The following is a 20,876-nucleotide window of genomic DNA, read 5'->3' as shown; positions in this document are numbered from 1 at the left end:
AGTAGATGTCATGCTGTCAGTGCATACTACACATCTGTTGAAACTGCCAGTCTGCTCCCACACACACATTCATGAATACACACGCAGACATAATATTTCTTTTGTAGTGTCACATTTATTTGAAATATGGGTTGGGACATTATCATTTCCATCATTATGAGTGAGTGACTCAGAAATCTCACAGAAATAATAGAGGCATAATTCAACATTATTATTAATCAAACATTGTTGGGATTCTGCATTTAAACTACTTTGTTTTTGTTGTTTTGATGATGCCAGCACTGAGTTTTAGATCGGGTTCGATATATGTATTCTGCCAACATTTCCAAAAGAATTTGTTTCTCATTTTATGGTTAATAAAAAATGTCACACATTTACAACAGTTCTATTTTTATGACGACTGTTCCTCACTGTGGTTCTGCAGTGTATGAAATAGCGAATGTTTTCCCCTTATCTCAGCAGCTATTCAATATTATAATGAAAACTACATTAACATTCTGAACCTCCTGCATAGTCAAGAGGATACAGCAGATTTTGACTGGTTGTTTCAGCTTAGTTTTCATTTGATCTTTGCTAATTGTATCTGGCAAAATGATTTAGCTTTGTTTGTTTGTTTTCTTGAACAAGCTGTGATTGACAGAAACTGGAGGACATTACTGACGTTTGAAATGTCGTTGAGAAAACAACGCAGAAGAGAGCAGAGATGCAGAAATTCAAACCAACCCCTTCTCTCTTGTCTCATCTCAGCACTCATGTTGCGGCTGAGTGTTTTAGTTGGAAGTTCTAAAAAATGTAAAAGGTTCAAGTTTAAACTTCACCTGTTTCTAAGGTGCATGCTGCGGTCAAAACTCCACCAACTGTAATTTTTTACTAATAAGAGAGGGAATGTTATAGAATAAGGCATGACGCTATTTAAATAATTATACACATGTTCTTGCAATGCCTTTCTGAATAGATATCATTATGTAAACTTAAATTAGATGTCCTTATTTCATGCATATATTCTTTCAATATTCAAAAGGTAAAATGTGGGTGGCTTTTCAGTTTTTCAGTTCAGTCATCATCAATTCTATATATAATGTAACAATTTAATGGGCATAGCCATTTTTCCTTTAAGAAAAGGAAAAATGGAGAAAAGGAAAAATAGAGAGAAAATACAAAGCTTTGCTGACATGACTGAATCTTCTCATCTCTCAAAGGTTTGTCAAAAGCTGATTGTGGGAAGAAACAGTGACTGGTTCTTTTGTAATAAAGGAAGGGATATATAGGTGCTTGATCTTTTTAAGTGTTTTATATTTGTTTAGAGATATGTGTTTCATTCTTTAAAGTTTTCTCTTTCCAGAGCCAATAAAAAAGAATAATTTTATCTCCAGGAGCTTCAGGTGCAGATTGATTGAGTGTCAGATGAATCTGTTAATTATTTAAATAGATTATTTGAAAGGCAGAAGTTTTAGTGTCACTCTACTTTTCAAGTGTCAGTGTTTATAAGGTGACATAACATCATGTACGTCAAACATGCTGTAAATTAACTGTATGACAGTGATTTACCCACTGCCATCCTCAGCTGGCTCCTCTCTTCATGTTTAACAGACAGCATTGCTGTGGCTATGGGTGAGTGAGCGACATTACTCAACAAGATGGTTTTCAGTTCGTGTGCAACCAGTGCTAGTTTAACACTCGGTTGGATTTTTATAGCCCTGACCCTAACCCCCGACGCCCCATCACTGTGTGTCATTCTTGATGTTGCAGGGGTACAATGAAATGACATAACAACCCCAGGCAGCCACTCGGAAGCACACAGCCTCTCAGGGTTGCCACCCTCTCGTTAAGATCAGAGCATCCAGCCAAAAGACCTTAAGAGTCAAAACGCATGAGTGACAGCGTCTGATGTATGCATGTCACTATGTGTCGTTAACCACATGTGACTTGTACAGTTTGTACAGCGGGAGTAACACGGTAGGAAAATGGCAAGGCCCCGCAAATCGAGGAGAGGCGGTTGGGAAAGAAGAGCAGAGTGGGATCTATTTATAGAATGCCAATGATTTCCCTCAACCTGTGTTGCTGCTGCCTGAAGCATGCTATTTCTTTCTGTTAAATGCATTGTTAAGATGAGGACAAGATTTTTTCCCTCTTACCATATTAAGGCAATCATGTCACCTTTTTTTCTAATAGAAGATGCTCATTTTCCTTCGAAAAAGAAATAGAAATGTTCAGATTTGTTGTAAGAGATGCTTTTAACAAAATATAGAAGTTTGAGGAAAAGTTAAGGGTTTTGCATACCCTGCTCTTTTTCTTGAAAATCTTAACACAAACACAAAAATGAATTCAGCCTAAATCAGCCAACTCCATCTTCAACCTTTAGAAAGTTATAAACTTAGAATTACTTTTAAAAAACTCCATCAAATAGAAATAATTAGCTTTCTTGCAAAACCCATTAAACAACAAAGTGAGACAAAAATAGTCACACAGTGGCTGAAGTCATCCAGCAGTTTATGTAGTTGGATCTTTGTTGGACACGAATCTAAATGCAAGAAGGGCGTATAATGGTACTGGGCTTATAGGTTGATTGGTCCACCCGCTAATGAGAAAAGGCTAAATGGAGTGAAGGAAATGGACACAGTGATGATGTTTATCGCTGGGGAAGGGGACATCATTACGTACCTTGTTAAGCCCTGCAAGCAATGCTGCGTGGCCATAATTACCCATTAAATGAGTTTCCTGTGGCGTTGTTTGGTTTTTTTTTTATGTCTCAAATTAAACTCTCTGACACAAATATGCTTTTCTTTTCTCTAATGAAAATCCTTCAGAGCTCAAGTCCCAGCACAGAGGTGTGAAAATGCACCATCAACAAAGATTTATCAAGGTATACTGAATTGGTCGCACAAAGCCCTTTCACACATATTTGCTGTCGAATTCCTTCCGTTTGGTGTTGTAATGCAAAACTACAGGGGAGTTTACCTCATGAAAGTATAAAGAAAAGTTTTGACAGAAGAGGGCTCCCAGAGTATGAAAAAAAACTCTCATTAATGCAGATTTTGCTGCCTGTGGTGGAAATGCCTGTATTTACATTAATATAGGAGAGAAAAGGTCAGCTTGCACACTTAAAAACACAAACCCCAAGACTTGTTATGACCAAGAGGGAAATCTATTTGCAGTGGAAGCTCGTAAAACTAGTTTCTGTGCTACATTCTGTGTGCCAGGAGGAGCGTGCCCACCTCTGTCCTTGCAGCTAAGGAATATTAAAATGGAAGCATTTGTATGATGTCTACTGGTATGCAGTGGAAGAAAAACATTGACACTTTTACAATATATTTGTCCCTCCTTGTGGATAACTGTAACAAAAGAATTGCCATCCAGTTCCAAAGAAAGTCTTCCTTTTTGGTCTGTTAAGAAATAACAAAACGAAAAACAGGTGTTTTTCAGAAAATAACCAAAGTGAGAAAAAAGTAATTACAGTTCTCTTGTAATGACAATTATGTGTGCCCAAAACTAATTTCATCCAAATATGCTGAGAGAAAAGATATTAATTAGAATTCATGGATATCAGGCTTGCAATTGTGTTTCTCTGTCCTGCCTTAGTCACACTGGGGGTTGCCAAACTTGTATCCACATTATTGTTAAGAGAGTTCCCAGGGCTTTCTCCTGAGTGCTGCTGCTATGCCTCTTTGAATGACAGGGAAATGTGAGGGGGGAGGTATGTGAAACGCAACAATACTAGCTGTGAATGGAAACTTTTTCCAAGAAGCCAACTCTGACACCAGGGAAGAGTGACCTTTCCAAGTGTCCTGTTTTTTTGCTTAAAACAAAGAGGGGACAGGATGATTTTTAGTTAGCATTTCCCCCATCAGATTAAATGTCAACTTCTGCATGCATAATTGTAGAATGGAAAGGAGGAAGACTCAAAGTGAACAAATTTGCCGGTGGATATATGAATCCTGAGCTCAGGTAGTCACTGCACTGCAGAGATTGTCACTGTACTTTCAGCGGCAGTATATTTGAATCTTTATGTTTGGGCTGCAACTGCTTTGCAATAATTACAACATTGAGTGAAACTTAATCCAGCTGGAAACAACACAATTATCCATTTGTCTCATGTCTACCTTTTTAAAGAGTTTAAAGAGGATGGAGCAGACAAAAGGAAACAAACATCATTGTGTTACTCACACAAATGCTGCATTATACCTTTGTTTTGTTCACTCCAGTGGCAGAGCAGTCTCTCCTGCCCCCCCCCCCCCCCCCCCCCTTCTTTCTAGCAAATTCATACAGTGCTTTTGTTTCTAGACATAAACCTGAATTTGCATTATGGAGTACATGTATGGGCTCTTTGATGAGCACAGAGGCTGTTGGCAGACCAGCCACTATAGCAGCAATATCAGGCACCTCAGAGGCATGCAGCAGTATGGCTAGAGGAGCAGCAGGGTAGCGTAATTGTGCATTGTTCATCCACAGAACAGAGGCAGAGCATGTAATGAGCTGTAGCATTTTCACCCAGCCAGCCTAATGGGCTATGACCGAGTATAGGCCTTCATTCCCTCTGCCCTGTGTGGCCAGTGTCTCAGGCCTCCGCTTTCTTTCCTCCCATTCTCCCATTCTTCTCTGCCCGATCAGCGTCAGCCATTCCTTCACCCCTGTTATCCCCCTTCTTTATCTCTGCTCCCTTCCCCATTGTCCCCCTGTCTGAGGAGATGGTGGGACCCCTAATGTGTTCAGTGTGTGGCTCCTTTTCTCATTCATAATGTCTATAAACCTCTAAGCGGTAAGTCTGATTCAGCCTGACATAAATCAGAATAGCTCATTGATTGAGCCCCGAATGCAGTGTGATTACATTAAAAACCCAAACACTGAATACAAATAAAAGTTCAGGGGAGAATTTGCTGATGTTAGTTATAGGGGATTTGTTGTTAGGACTCGGCTCATTTTTCTATCAAAGGCTGTTTTGCATTTTGATTATCTAGTTCTCATGAAAGCAATTCAGGTGGGCCTGTTTCACTCAGGTTTGTTTTCTTGGAATTAGGGCTTTTCACAGACATATTATTTACACCCATATGTAGTTTCCAGAGAGGTGGGAAACCATTTCTTTGCATGAGAGATACCAGGTCAAGTTGGGATGACAATAATGTGTGCTGGGGAACATATTGCATTTACTCTGGAGAGGGTGTGGATGTTGAAAATACTATGAATGACATTAGTTATGATTGCCTGGCAAGGGAATTAATGACTTCACCCACATCTTTGTTCTCTCTCACAGGATCAGAAAACAATATTGAGGGTTAAGTTGTCTCGCTGTGGATTACAAATGGACATCACTCCTTGACTTTCCCCTCACGTCCATGTTTTGACATACCAACGCTCAGGCAGCCGAGTTAATGAATGAAAAGCGCTCGGATTCTGTCTCTGAGACTGCTCTGGGTGCAGTACATTCGACAGTAACCTCCTTAGTTCAAGATTAGCTGTTCCCAGTTCAGGTTTATGGAAGCCAGTGAGCAGGGAAGGCAGCATGTCTGTACTTGTTAAAGGGAAGATTGCTTATAATCTCTGTGCTTTAATAACACAGATTGACTCCTCCTTTGGGGAGCACAGCAGCAAGGTTGCTAAGGAGCTGAGTTCACAATGCTTTTATCTAGTTCAGGGCTGTTACATCAAAGCACACTGTAATGCATCAGCATGTATAATAGATGCACATACATGCACACACTCAAAGGAGCATAAACACTGCAAGAAGAGAGAAGCTTTTAGCTTCTTAAAATACTCAAAGACTCTAAAGGAAACAGTGAGAAACTCCAAATGTTTCTGTCATGTTTCTGTCACGCTGATGTGATGATTTGTTGATAAGGAGTACTTGTGGTGCTTCTCAGTTTTCCAGTTTTTTGTTTGAATTAAACAAGGTATAATGTCATTCATGCTGGCATAGAGATGCACGTTACCTCTGGCTTGAGCAGTGCTTGCTGTTTTTACAAGTTTTTTGTCACCAGCACCAAGCTGAACAAATTGATGTAATTCTAATATCAAACTTCTCCTCCAAAATGTTTTCCAAAATGTCAGTCAGTTCCTTTTATTTCATTATTGCGTAAATTAATTTTTTTTCCCTGTGTAAATAATTTATCCCAGAAAGAGATAATCCAGTCTGAGCTTTGTTCTTCTCTCAGTCTCCTGCCAAAATGTTGTCCACTCTAAATGTTAATGTGTGGCTGCCCCTTTTTTGTTGGTGTGCGATAGGACAGCAGACAAAATACCAATAGTGTTGGGGGAGGACAGGCAGTGGGAGTAGTGTTCTGACTTTTCATTTGTTCGCTACCCAGTAATGATTATTTTAGCCTCTAAGCCCCAGATTTGGCCTTGTTTTGCTGTGGGAAGCAGCATCAGCGGGGACAGAGCAGCCTTGCCCTGGCTGAGAAGCTTGTCTAGTGGCTAAGCTGGTTGGCAACAGGAGTCAGGTACACAACATGGAAGACATTTGGAGTGTAGTTATAGCAGGTCAGCTGGGAAGTGAAAGAGCAGAAAATAGTAGAATTGTTTAGGCAAGGATGGCTTGGGTTTAGCTACTGTGTTCCTTTGTGCAATCATGTGGTGGCTGAGTGTAAAAAATACATTCTAATTATAGACCGTCATCATTTGCCTTGTTTGTAGGGCTGGTAACAAGCCAGTTGCCAGCTTGCTTGAGCAACTGCAGAAAGCTGACTTTTGGTTTAATTTGGAGGACTAGCTATAATCCAGACTAAGTCTTCTAAATCTGAAGCCTCCCCCCTCCTCCCACTGCCATTGGATTAAGGGAGTGTCTTTAAAAGGATGAGGACCTGCTTATCACTGCTCTCCTCAACACTTGTTTGGGACTTCAGACGTGGAGGAGGACAGTCCATCGTCACCCAACGTGCCCAGTGTGGTTGTGAATCTACAAAATTAGGCGACAGCTGTAAATCAATGACAATCACAGTTTACACTTTTTGAAACTCCCACAGTCACAAAGACAAATGAATCCTAGCATATGCCTTAGCTCCCAACCCGGTGAGTTTCATCAGAAAGCTGTATCAGACTAAAGAAAAGTTAATAAATCAGATGTCCAACAGCAATTGGTTAGTTCTTGTTTGTTTTAATCACTTTAACACCTATAACTGTTAACTGTTTAGAAACAAAGGCTCCAGCTTTCATGGAGCTGAAAAAATGTGGATTTAATGCCACTTGAATATTAAAAGATATCTGAGCTTGTGTCAAGATGAAGGGATCAAAGCTGCAATAAAAGGGTGCTGAAAAACGTGCCTACATTTAACAGCATTTTTTGATTAAAGTAGTATTTGCTAACAGATTTTTAGTACATATCGTGCTGGTGTACTGTGTGCTCCACTTATAACAAACTCTAATATACGTTTGGTGTGCAGGATCACACTGCTGGTTTTGCATGTTGTTCCTTTTTTCCAGAAATAAATAGTTAATAGTTAAATTTTCAACATCTTGTCTAATATCTAACATCTTAGACATCCAGGCTAAGAAATAATCGTGCACTTAATTCTTAGAATTAATTATTTTCACTCTGGATTTTCCCACATCCAACAGAAAAAGTTTTAGAGGAGTCTGGCATTGTTTTTATTTTATTTTGGATAGATTGAGGCCAGCTTTTACCCCTTGTTTCCAACTTTTAAAGTAAGGTGCTGAGCACCAAGTTGTGCTCAGTTAAGTGAAGGCCTTTTTCAACAATTATGTGACCACGTTTATTAAACATTTACATTCAGCCCAGATTCCACCAGGATTGGCAGTATGAATAATAAATAGCCTATTTGTGAGTCAAACTCAAGACCTACACCTTTCTGAGCCACACAACCGCATTGTCGCTGCAGGTAATACCACAATAGCAAAAATTCTGAGGCAAAGTTACATGTTTTTCTGTTGAGTGGTTGAAGCTGTTATTCCTGAATCATGTGATTTGATTGGTATTCTTTTTCTGCTACGAACAACTCTGCATATACTGGATGCCACCTTTACACCAAACAAGAAGTTCTTGCACATACAGGTAAAAGCAGGAGACACAATTTGTTATTTTAAATGAATGTCTTAAAGTGCTTCCTTTACAATGTCCCAGAAGTATCTCATTGGCAGCATACAGCTTGTATAGTTCAATATTCATTATATTTTATATGAAACATAAAATATTCTCCATATCGACAGAGTTATCTCTTGGGTTATCTCTATTTTTACTCAAAACTCGTAAAAAACGTAATCAAACAAATTTCACTCAAATTCAACATTAAAATCCCTGTTAGTGTCATCTTGGGATTTTAAATATTCACTTATTACTTTTTTATTTACTTATTTACAGCTGTTTTGTGATATATGAAGGAAGAATTACTAAGCTGCTTGCGTTTAAAGTGGTCTAAATTATGCTGGAGATTACAGTCATGGCTTAATGACACAACGTAGAAATGCCCACTCGAGTGCCCACTGGGAAACTGAGGCAACCTAACATTCGACTAGTGTGAGCTTCATACTTTAACGATTAATGTAGGTTTGATTACCTTGTATAATTTTTATCAAGAAGGAACGCAAGAGCATTTTCCAATATGTGGAAGTCAAACTTCAACGCTGTATGAAAATTAAAGTAAGTTATGAGCTGTGTAGAAGTAAAACAAATCCCGCCAAAATTTAAAAGTATAATGTGTTTTTCTCTGTGTTTTTAAATTATCTTATTGTAATGTAAGAGATTAGCTAAAACATGGAAAACAATGAGCTGTCAAGAAGCTAAAGCAGATTTCAGGTGACAGTAGCTGCAGGAAAAGCTTTTCCTACCATCTTAAGGCTTTTTATATTACTCCCCAGTAAAGACGTGTTCTTTGGGAGGGCTGTTGTGTTGCAGCAGCGAACAGAGACCAGTCTAGCATACATACACATGTGTGCTGAGACGCTATATTTGAGTGTGAAGTTGTTACTTATCTCAATGGGGTGTGATGGTGGTGAGGTAAGGGACCGGAGCGAATCCCTGGTGGACCCGGGCTTTGAACCTTGAGCTCTCAGCTTAGGAGCAATCTGGGAGTTGCAAAGAGAGCCAAGCCACGAGGGGGAGTGTAGAAATAGAAGCACCTCAGAGTAAGCACTTGTTTACCTTTGTGTCAACATTTTTGACTCAGCTCATTAACCTGTGCACCTGGGTGTATCAGAGCATCTCTGGCTTTCTGTCTCTCCCTCTTGGTGTCTTGCACAATTAATAGCAATGACTAAAAGTCTGAATAAACACATTCAACTCACGCTAAGGAACAGATGCAACAACAGGGTGACGGGGCAGCTATCGCACCGCAGAGGCAGTGAATCGATTTTTAACTGATACCAGTTCACACATAAACCCTGTAGCACTCTCCTCAAATCTAATCATGGATCCATTTAAACCAGGTTAGCTGGGAGTCTACTTGCCATTGAAATGGGTTCTCATTTTCTAATATTTTTGAGAGCATTAGCTGAAAATGAGGCAAGTACAGAGGTAAAGTAACTGTATGTCTTCCATGTCTGACAAGGAACATGAAACATTCATCTGAGCTCTCCCCTCCTCTCCTCATATTACCCATGCGGCCAGCATCCTCTCTAAATTGTTTTGCATGACCTTTGCTATAGTAGTTCTAATTATTACCATCACACAGGCCCTGTAAGGCCCACAGCTAATTATGCTGGATTTATCTGAATGGACATTGGTGCCATTCTTTATAGGCGTGTCTTGGCTACCGTCAGTGCGGGTGATCTAAACCAAGAATAAGGTTAATTTGGATAATACAGTAATTGTAATTAGAGTCACAATAATTACAAGCATAGTTTAATAGCGATGAAGACAAGCCCATTAGTAATAGGGATCAAAATGAACTCACTGCACGTATGCAGTACCTTATGTAATTGAGAACAATGGCATTGCCAAAAAACATTGAGAGTGAGAAATGCTGTGCAATATGCATAATGATATTATTAGAGAGTTATATTGTTACCGTTTCCTTCCCATTGCTCAGAATCGATGTTTGACAATGGATGCTTAAAGATGTGTTTTCAAAGGCATTGTGGGATTACTCGTTAATGGAGGTACCAGGACCTCTAGTCATCGCATCTCATGAAGAGTTGTAACTAGAGGAAGCAATATTTTTCAAAGCTCTGACATGAATGAAGAGGGGCAGTTGGAGCCGTCTTTTGGCTGGCGGGCAACTCGTGTAATGAGCCTAAGAGGGTTCCAATTATTCCACTTGCGATCAAAACGGAGACGGAGATTACTTCTCTTGCCTCTTTTTTCTTTGACATTTTACACAGTAACATCTTTTGATAGGGGTTGGGGGAGAGAGTAAAAAAAACGATTGCCAGTGAGAGCCTGATAGTCTTGAACAGGCTCCAGCAGAACAGTCCTCTCTGTCTCTCAGAGACAAGGTGATGTTTTTGCATATTTTTTTCCCCGTATTTTTTGGTTGCGTTTGTAATAAAACTCCCTTTTCCAGTGTACAGTTCATTAGCTTTCTCTCAGAGTATGACACCTGCACAAGACAGAGGGGAGGCATTCATATGGCCGCAGGCTTTGGCTACAACAGACTCGATGGCTGATCGCCACGATATTTTCCACACAGCTATTGTAAATTGTGTAGAGGCATGTTGGATACTCACTCACTGCAGTTGTTTTCTTCCGCTGCTTAACAGTGTAAATCATGTTCTGTGGAATACAAAAGGGAGTTGAATTATTCGATTGTGTACAGAATTTTTTCCTCTGCCTTCCCAGATTACAAGTAAAAGCACATTAGATGCCTTGGGGTAACTGAAAGGATTTCTCCACTGTAGGACATCAAACTACATCAGTCTCCAAAACATAGATGATGGAAAAAAAGCACAAGACAAATAATATTATGTACCACTGCACTGAAACAAAGAGGACTCCACCAATCTGCATCGGCACTGATAAACATCCACCCCTAAGATATGTTCTTGGTAGATAACGGCTTAGTGTGAGTGTGTGCAACACACAGAAACACAGGCACACAAGTACACAAAGCAGAGATTTGATAAGCACAGAAAATTACTACATGTTGTTTATGGAGGCAGAACAAAAGGATTCAAGGTCTTCATTTCAAGAAATCAAGCTGTGGAAAGGTGGAAGCAGGGTCTAAAATGCATGTCAATTGGATGGATTTGACTTGATAATATAGTCATAATTAGTTGGAAACAAGATATCTGCTCATGTGTGTGTTTATGTTTGTGTATGAGTGAGTCATTGTGTGTGTGTGTATGTGTGCCGCTGAGATTTGAGAATACAGTGCCTTTCCTTTCCCTGTGGATCCACCACAGGGGTAGGAGGCACCGATCCACCGTCTGTTGCTGTTTTCCATGACCCAGTATATGCCCCCGCAGTGAAAAACGATGTTTGCCCCCAAAGACAGCCCTAATACAAATTAAATTAAATGAAGTCAGTGTGGTTAATCCCTGTGTTTCAGCTGCTGAAATGCCCCCACCCTCCCTCACGAATGAGTGCATCTGGACCCCTATCCACTGGCCCTGCTCTCAAGCTGCCAGACTCCCAGTCCCTGATGGAGACAACAGCCGGCCCCCCTCCGACGTTCTACCCTGCTGCGACTGTATGTGTGTGTTTGCGTGTGTGTGTGCATGAAAGTATGTGTTTTACTGTAAACCTAAATTGTGTTTTTCTCTTTCTGACTCGCTTAGTTTATTCTCTTTCACTTGTTTTGACTGTGTGTTTGCATGTGTGCTCTTCTTCAATTTTTTAAAATCCTTTTTGCTTTTTTTGTTTTGATTTTTCTTGTGTACATCTGCACTTAAATATAAGACACAAAGACTTCCCATGTTCAGATCTCTCAGACTGCGTTCTGAAAAGCAGTAGTGTGATTAAAAGCGAACAGTGGTGTCAAAGCGCTAAGCATCGGGCGCTGTTCTGTTCTATGTGTGCCCTGATGGCAGTCTGTCACAGTCCTGTTAATAAGCTGGATTTACAGATGCTGTGGTCTTCTGCAAGCAGATAATACTCTACTGTCAATCTCAGCACTGACAGCTGCCTAAAAGGACCATCCTAAATATAAGCACCAGATGTCCTTCACATGGAAGCAGCAGCAAACAGGATCAAAAAGATAATCAAGCTTCCAAGGTTGGTTCTTTAAAAGTAGCTGCCTTGTTGTGACGAAAGCAAGAAGCTCCGTAAAGTAAAAAGACTCTTTCTATGATATGTTGTTTGGCTTTGAGCCACATCACCCATCCCTGATTTTAGCACTAGCTTTGATTTACGTGACAGAGTTTTAGCAGCTGGTGTACACAGATATTGTGTTTAGAGCATTGTTGGTTAGAGAGGCAGGTGGATTTTTGATGAGCTTGAGCCTGGAGTACAAGTTAGTATGCGTGTGTGGTCACAGTTTGGGCATTTGTGTGTGTGTGTTGCAGATCTAAGCACCTGCACACATGCCCTTTGAAAAGCTCCATCACCCCTCCATCCAGCCAACACACAGTGTAAACATGGTTTGTTTGAGCGAGTGGCCTGGGGCTGTTGGATTAATGAACGCTGATGAAGTTCCACTTGTATCCTAGGTGCTGCCTCCCTATATGCTGGAGTGGCTGTGATGTGGTAGTATGTCTGGAGGCGGTGACTCATTCCCTTTACCCAGTGTCAGATTAAGGCATGTCAATAAACAGACCCACTCAATCCATCTCAGAGTGACTGCATCCGCTCAGAGAGCCTCCCAGTCTGTAATGAGCTGCTGCAAATCTCCATCCAACTAAAATGTCTGGAAAGATGCCTTGTCACAGTGAGCAAGAGAAAAAAACAGAGAGGGAGGGCAGGAGAGACAAAGAGACTACAGCTGCACCGATGTGAGTGGCAGCCACCTTTAAACTGCTAAGAGAAATTTCACAAAGCCACGCTCCTTTGTGCTGCAGAGGGGAGGTCGATGCTCTCTCCTCACAGATTCTCAGATTTCTCATTTCTGTTGTCCTGGAGTTCTTTGAGTTTATTAAAAATTCATTCTTTGCTTACTGATTTCAAAAGTGACTGAAAGTTATGCTGTTTATTCAGTCACTGCTCTCATGTAAGCATTTAAGGGGAATGTGTTTACATAATATGTAGTGTTTCTGAGTGTTTATTTTTAAGGCCCAGCCCAGGGGAGGTAAGAGAAACCTTTGGGAACATCTCATGTGCTAAATTAGCATGTCCCCCTCCCCCTTAACACTGGCTGATGTAGGCCACAACTGAAAAGAGAAACTGCTATCTCGTAATTCTGTCAGAGAAATGGAATGACTGTTGAAAACTTTGCATGCATCTTCCCATGGGGGACGGAAAGCACAAAATCTACCTGGATTAGATGTTCCCCTTAGCGTTTCTGAAGTCTATTAAACAAAATCACCACCTACTTCTCATGTGGCACCACATGCACATTAACGGATTTTGGGATGAGAGGAGTGTGAAACTTTTCAGTCTGACATCCAAATTAAGGAAAATCCCTCAAGACTTGCCTGAAGGGGAAGTTCCTGCTATTTGAGTTTGATTGGACTCCACAGGCTCTAAGAAAAATAAGCCGATTTCTTTTAGAAACCAGCATAGATAGTCGAGTCTTTTTTTCTCCTCTCTTTTTACTATGTTAAACCATGAATTGTAATGACACAGAGACGCACAGGTTTTCTTTCTGACCTGCTGAAAGAGTAAGTCTGAAAACACACGCAGACCTGAACGCTGAACAGGTGTTAAAGGAAACCCTATCCTCTTTTATGTGCCTTGTTGAAACAGTAGACCTCCTATTCACTCTAATGGATCCTATAACTCCATCTGAAAAGCTTAAAAGCACCACCCTTGTCTCTACAGACAAAGACTAAACAAAAATACTAACACAAGACGCCACGCAGCCACCAACAGTTTGAAACACGTTGGGCCTGAGCTGTGATTCCCTGTAAGACAACAGCTCTGACTTAAGCCTCTTTAGCGTCAGCCGTCTCCGCTGGAATGCAGACGTCTGCAAATGGGTCCTATTATTTAAAATCTTTTCATCATGCTGAAAGGGAGGGAAATAGCTTTGACGTTGAGAAGCTCATGAATAATGAATGTTGTTTCTATCAATGTATGTATAATTAATCACATCTCTACTAACTGGACTTCTGTGGAGCCTGTAGTCCTGAGTGACATGGAGACTGCTCAGGACTATTGTCTCTGTTTCATAATGAAAGACAGCAGCATGATCTGCAGATTTCGACGTGGGTGTGATGCACAAGTGGAGAGAGCGACAGCCACACCACCTTTGCTTTTCCTTCACAGAACAGGGACTGATTGTTTAGGCCTGAATGGGCAAATATTTGCTAAATTTTGCACAGGAAAGCAAGAAAAATGAGGAGGAAATGCAAGCAGGAAGTGCTGTTGTGTTTTACGTATCTGTTTCATTGTGTTTCAGAAAAGCTGTTATTTAGCACGCTCAAACAATACTGAACACCAAACTGTGGTCAGGGACACAGGTGACCTCATGACAGCATTTAGTTCACAGAGTTGATTTTTTTCATCAACTCACAGTGACTGCAGAAATCTACAAACTGCAGAAAAGCAGGGAAATCTTTTGAAAAGCTTCTCTCCACAGAATCACTCACTTTCATGACATGATTGATTTCCACATGGGCGACTGGTTTGCGGTGAACTTATGGGTGATGAAGTGAAATGATGCAGAGAATGTGACAGGTTATTTGTCACACATGTACCCCTCTGTCACAATTGATTGTATAAAATTTGAGTTTTGAGGGAAGCCAGTTGATATTAAATGGTAACAACCCTCTGTATTCATCACGCCAGCCCTCTTTTAGCAGGCAGAAATAGAAAATGTAATCTTATCCACAACCACGGCTGTGCCTCAGGCACTCTTTCACCCTTTTTACCGCTGATCCTCCCTCTGGGGCCCTGCCCTCTAAAGGAAGAGGGAAATCTATAATCTAGCAGATGGCAGAGGGTCTATGGGAAATTTTATAATCAAGTTGAAATTGTTGATGTTGATTAACGAGGTAGAGTGAGGAAGGTTTGTGATAGTTTCTCCCCTTATATGTGGTGAACAGGATATAAACCCTCCACAAACGGGTGCATTTATCGTCTGCATCTTGGTCGTGGGTGTCGCACTGACTGAATCTTAGATGCTTAGAGGTACCGCTGGGTGCAGACCCACAGGCGAAAACGCCAGGCGCCTGCACAGACTTGCGAGTCAGATATTGTTGAAGCAGTGCTTTTGAGGCAAATGGGAAAGAGAGTCTGTGTATGCAGGAATGTGAATGTGCAAAAAGCTGAAAGTGAAGCATTTCTTTTCATAGGCACATTGCATGGGATAAGAAATTCACCTGCAGACCAGCACACTCATACACTTTGCTGCATCCACATTGCAACAATTACATAAAAGAAGTCCATAGATTTGTGAACAGCCACTTGTATACACTAAACACTCTTCCTCCGAGGTGGTTTCAGTTTTTTACCCATCTTTGCCACAACCAAACCTTGTGGGATACTCTTATTGTGACAGTTTTGTAAACCCCCTGGATCTCTTCCTCCTAATCTCTTTGTTTAGCTAAAACGGATATCAATAACGAGTGACATTATGTGTAACATTTTCCTCCTGGACTGAGGGGAGTCCATGACTGCGCTGCAGCACCGAGGCACAGTCTCATGCTGCTCAACCACAAAGTGAAGCAGCCAAATTTGATATGACAGTCTTAATTGATTCTGTCTCATCTGTGTGTTCTGTATGTTCAAACTGTGCATTTTAGTATAGAGTATTCTTTGTCCATAACAAGCATGGCTGGATGTTTTTTGTCAGCTAAATTGATGACATTAGAGTTGCATCTATGACAGACATGAACCATTTATTTCTGTAATCAGTTTTTCTTCCTCTAAATGCTCAGTTGTATTAATCCCCATCTCCAACTCCCTCCTCCTCCCTTTGTATTAGATAAGATTTATCTAAAATGTTAACTTTGCCTAAAAGATTGATCGTATGCATCTTTGTTTTGGCAGGGTTAAATGCTCTGTAAAGGAATAAATTACAGTCTTGAAATCACAGTATTTTGGTTTCATGTCAGGCCATTTTTAAAATGGAGAAGGAAAAGTGAACTGCTTATAAATTGAACTCTTGAGTAAAAAACGTATTGCTGATGGCAGCATTTATGCATCCCCTTTGTCAAAACAGCATGTTATTAATGCATGTAGCTATATTTGCTCATATTTTTTAGCTCACTTTTTCTTGTTAGAATGTACTACTGTGCTGTATCAGCCTCGATTATACATACAGTAGGGCAGCTGTGTGACATTTTTTTTTTTCTCTCTTTTTCTCTCCTATCTGTGTGACATCTGCTGAACTTGTCGGGTGTTTACTGGGGTAACAACTGGTGTCTTCACCCCCCCATCCCCCCACATACACCCCTCCTCTTCTCTCTGGTGCTCCCCTTGCCCCCACACAATGAATACACTTGCATCCAGACTACAGAAGCAATTGTCACGCTGGGAGGAAGGCAAATCAAATCTTACGGCAGCAACTAGGCGAGGAGATTGCTTTTCCTCTCAGTCGCAGAGAAGCAAGTCCGGCGTCCCCGTGCCTCAGATTTTGATGGAGAGAAAGAAGCAAAGGGTGAAAAGTGGAAAGCTACTGGGCTGCAGCTGCTGGACTGCAACTCTTCGGCAGGTCAAGTCACACCCATTTCCTCCCATCCTCACCGTCTCTCGCCCTCCACTCCCTTTCCACTTCTCTCTCCACTCGTCCTGACAGTACCTATCAGTCACCCGGCGACACCAGGGACTACATTCCTGCCTCCAGTTCTCCAGATGAAACGGAACAATAATTATGGGGATAGAGTGGCTCTGGCCGCCAAACTGGGGCCGCTCAATTCACAACAACACATTGTCCAACCTTATTAAGTAGCCATTTGTGGCATCCTCGCTGTAGTTAAGCAGTCCTTATCCTCTTGCCTGAAACTTGACCTCCCAGCAAGATATATTGACATGTCCTCCAATTTGAGGTCGGTCAGAAACGCGGGGGAAGACATTACATTTCTTTACAGGAAGCCTGGACTAATGCATCCGATTCTGCCTCAGAATAGGCACTCTTGAGTGACTCATCAATGCCCAAGGTTATGCCCTCACGTGATGACTTATAGTTTATTTCCTCTGACAATTTAATAAACAAAGAAAGGGAACCACATTCCTTGAAAGATGAGGAGCTGCAGTGTTTAAGAGCTGAAGCGGAAGACGTGGTGATGCAAATGTAGAGGAGCCTCTTTTCAATGCACCTACTGGTGTTGCCCCTTAGGAGGGCTCTGTGTATAACTGCTGGGGGAGAATTGCATGATGGAAAGAAGAGTTCCATTTCAGGATGGGAACGAGCAGAGAGCACAGGCATGCTGCCTTCTTCTCCAGGCCATACTCGCCCTGAACACGGCAACCAAACCAATTACAGGCTGTAGCCAGAGCGACATCCTCAAGAAATTTTCTATCTGGTCTTTTAAATTAAGTTTTTCTCTTGTTACTCATGCCTTGCATTTTCATTTGTCTCTCAGTGGATGCGCAGACACTGTAGCAGATGAGGCAGTTGAATACATGTGTGCTGGGATCAAAGCAGAGCCCAAATGCAGTGCAAAACATTATGCATATACAGATCCTAAATCTGTTTTTACATGAACATCATTCCATCTATACTGCATTATTGTTGATAGAAAGGTTGATGGGTATTGTTCTGCCAGGGGAGACTTTGTTTTGATAAAACACCATGTAGAGGTAGATTTGAAAAATGTGGCATGATTTCTAAACTGAAGAAATACAAGTGCAAATATTTAATTCATTATTGATCTGAGTTGCTGCATATTGCCACTCCCATTACCTTTGATATTTAATGGAGTCAAGCTGCATGGGAACAAACAAAGTCAGGGTTAACACAAGAAAATGAACACAATGTGCTCCGAATTATGGGATAATACTAAAATGTTAATTAGATTCCTTTTTATAAATTATCCTCGGTATAGCAGTGAGTTGAAGATTAATTAGGGGTAAATGGTAAAAAGGAGAAGGTGTAATGCTCACCTTCAGCAGAGACACTCTGCATTGTAACTTAGTGAACTCTTGTCAGAACTGCAGTATTTCTCATTATAATACAACTCAAAATAATAAGGAACAAAGTAGGTAAGAAGATATGCAGCTTATCCATTGATTTAAGATAGACACATGCATATTAGAAAATGCAGGAAGATTACAACTGTGATATACAACTAAATTCATTAAAGGCCTTTATCAGCATCCTCCTAACAAAGAAACGTAATGCTACTGTGGGAGTGAAAATGTCATCAATAACAACAGAGTACATAAATTTGGTAGTTTAAAAAAATCACAGGAGTCCAACACCACACATGGTCTGCCAGCATTACTACTATCATTATACTTAGATATTTTTTCCAAAAGAGATCATATAGACTGGGACTTCAGTGCTGCTTATAGCCTTCTGCATTGTGGATGGACTTCCATGCAGAGTCTAAAAAAGTTCAAAATGTTCCACCCCATTAACATCTAATAAGGCGAGTGTTGGCGCTGTCGCACACTGAGTTGTATGACAGCTGTGCAGGGCCACTGCTACCTCAACAGCAGGCCTGTGTCAAATGTGCAGTCCACTTGATAATCAGCAACTGTGCTCCAGCAGCACCATTAACCTTTCTTACCATCAGGGTGACTTTTTTTTTCCAGCAGGGCTTTGATAGTGGTACTCGAGACTTCCCTCGGAAGTCAGCCATTGACTCACAGCTTTTATCAGCATACAGTATCTGCACTGTGGAATTTTAAGTGAAGACTGTGCTTACTTTCTACAGAAACACCTGCATCTTATCAAACTTTGTCTCAAGGGTTGTTTCTTGGCCTCTTGAAGGTCCTGGAAAGTCTCCCGAGAGGTTTTGATATGCAATTGCACTCTGACGTCTTACCTAGTGTGAGTAGATGTTTGGCAGACATGGCAGAGGGGCTACCTGTTCAGTGTACACTGACTCCTCTTGTCAGACATTCTCCGAGCTAAATAAATGTTTGGAAAAAAAAGTCTGGATGATCCCTTTGAACTGTGTTCTCTAATGTGGGTCAGAAATCTATCGCATGCATATTCTGAAAGCCTTTTCATCTGCAATTGCAGAGTTAAGATTCCCCTGGCACACTCTTAATTTCATCTACTTCTCTTACAGTTATTTATTTAATATTTCTACATTAATGTCTACTCAAACATGGTAAAAGTGAAGAGTTCAGAGAAGAAAAAAGTGAAACTTTTCTTCTCCTTGTGTCTGCATGATAGTCTGTTCTCCCTAATGACTCCATTTTAAAGACAGTGGACTGACCGGCAGGGTGGGGAGGGAGCATGGGATCGAGAACGGGGAGGGTGAAGAGGAGAAGAGAGGCTGTGCTCACTGCAGCACACTCCTCAGCTCTCAACTCCCAGTCAGCCTCTCTGTGTGTGTGCTTTGAAAGAGAATAGGATTCAGCCCTTTGAAAGCTGAGGCTGCTCACCAGGGCCTTTGTGTAAAATAACATTTCTACTGAAAGCCAATTACTGGTAACATTATTTTGGTTGCTTCCATTATTAAAAGTACCTCTCTTTGTTGCCCCCATCATTCCTCCTCCTCAACCCCCCCACCCCACCTGCTCGCCCTTCCCCTTCATCACTCTCTTACAGACGGAGAATTATTCCATTGATTCCAGTTATGTGAACAGCAGAGCCCACCTCATTAAAAGGTATGTCTTGATTAGGAATTGTTACCAGCACCTCATTACCATTGTTATCTGTAATTGTTTTATCTAATGAGAGCACAACCACATTCTCTGCAGTTTGCACGTGTACCTGCATGTTTCTCATTTGGCGTAATTGAAATGGGAGGATAAGATTTTGGGATAAACAGTATTACTGCGTAACGCATTTGGGAGACATTTGCTGTAATGAGTCAGTCTTTCAGATTATTTGATTACGTAGAGCTGCGGAAACTGCAAGAAATCATTTCATATTTAAAAATGAACTGATTCCACTTCTGTAATGAAGCTCTTTAGCAACACGTGTGACATGTTTAGCATCAAGTTAGGGCTGAAAAACCCTCAATGAATAAATGATATTCAAAAGCCTTCTCCAGCGTTGTTCAAGGCAGTGATTTCATGAATAGTCAAAATTTCTTTTCTTTTCTTTCGTGCTGATGTAGAACTGAGAAATAAATGTTTTCATTGTGTATTGTAATGCAACCCACCTGAACCAAGACACCTGATAAGGTTGCAGGAATTTGGTGCTGGGGGCTGTTATAGGGGTCATATAGTAATTCTCTCCAGCCAAAGAGGGTTTTGTAACCAGGCTTTCTTTTTACCTGCAGCAGTAGAACATTCCACGCTTTCTTTTGTTTGAGGCTACAACACCCTTTTGAAAACCCATTACGGCAATTCCGGCCCCCCCCCCCAAAAAAAGATTCCTTGCATTAATGTAAACAAAGAGCACTGAGTGTGGGCCTCTGCAGGATACTACAAAGAAATCCCCTCAGGAGCCAGTGAGCCTACAGTCTGGGACAGGTGCAATTACAGTGATAACATCAGAGAGCCAGCATTACCTCCGCTGCAGTCCTCTCTCCCAGGCTGGAGACTGTGTGGCTTGGTCTGGGGAATGCAGCTACCTTGTACTGTCCTTCACTTTTTCTTCTTCTCCTTTTACTTCGTTAGCACACTTTTGTTTACTCATACGTTCTCGTCTCTTTATTGTTCCTCTCCTTTCTAACCTCTAAGAGTGTCTATGAACTCTGGACTTTTTTTATTCTCTCCTACAAGTATACATGTTCAACCCTATTTAGTGTTGCTTGTAAAGCCGATTTCGTTCCAGTGGGATGGAAATCAAATGAAGGGAAATCACGCTGTTACTGTGCAGCTGTTGATT

At 41.1% G+C, this 20,876-nt stretch overlaps 1 protein-coding gene across 4 annotated transcripts in view; it reads left to right on the top strand.

The window, feature by feature from the left end:
- pcdh19 (protocadherin 19) overlaps positions 1–20,876 on the top strand; it is a 53,131-nt gene that overhangs the window by 9,534 nt on the left and 22,721 nt on the right. For all 4 annotated transcript variants that reach the window (XM_072395390.1, XM_072395388.1, XM_072395389.1 and 1 more), the window contains exon 3: positions 19,647–19,705. In XM_072395390.1, coding sequence (XP_072251491.1) covers positions 19,647–19,705 — 59 coding nt within the window. The remainder of the gene's footprint in view (positions 1–19,646; positions 19,706–20,876) is intronic.

This window comes from Leuresthes tenuis, unplaced genomic scaffold (assembly GCF_036924035.1).
Source record: "Leuresthes tenuis unplaced genomic scaffold, fLeuTen1.0.hap1 SCAF_11, whole genome shotgun sequence".
Lineage (NCBI taxonomy): Eukaryota > Metazoa > Chordata > Actinopteri > Atheriniformes > Atherinopsidae > Leuresthes > Leuresthes tenuis.
This window is presented reverse-complemented; position numbering and strand designations above follow the sequence as displayed.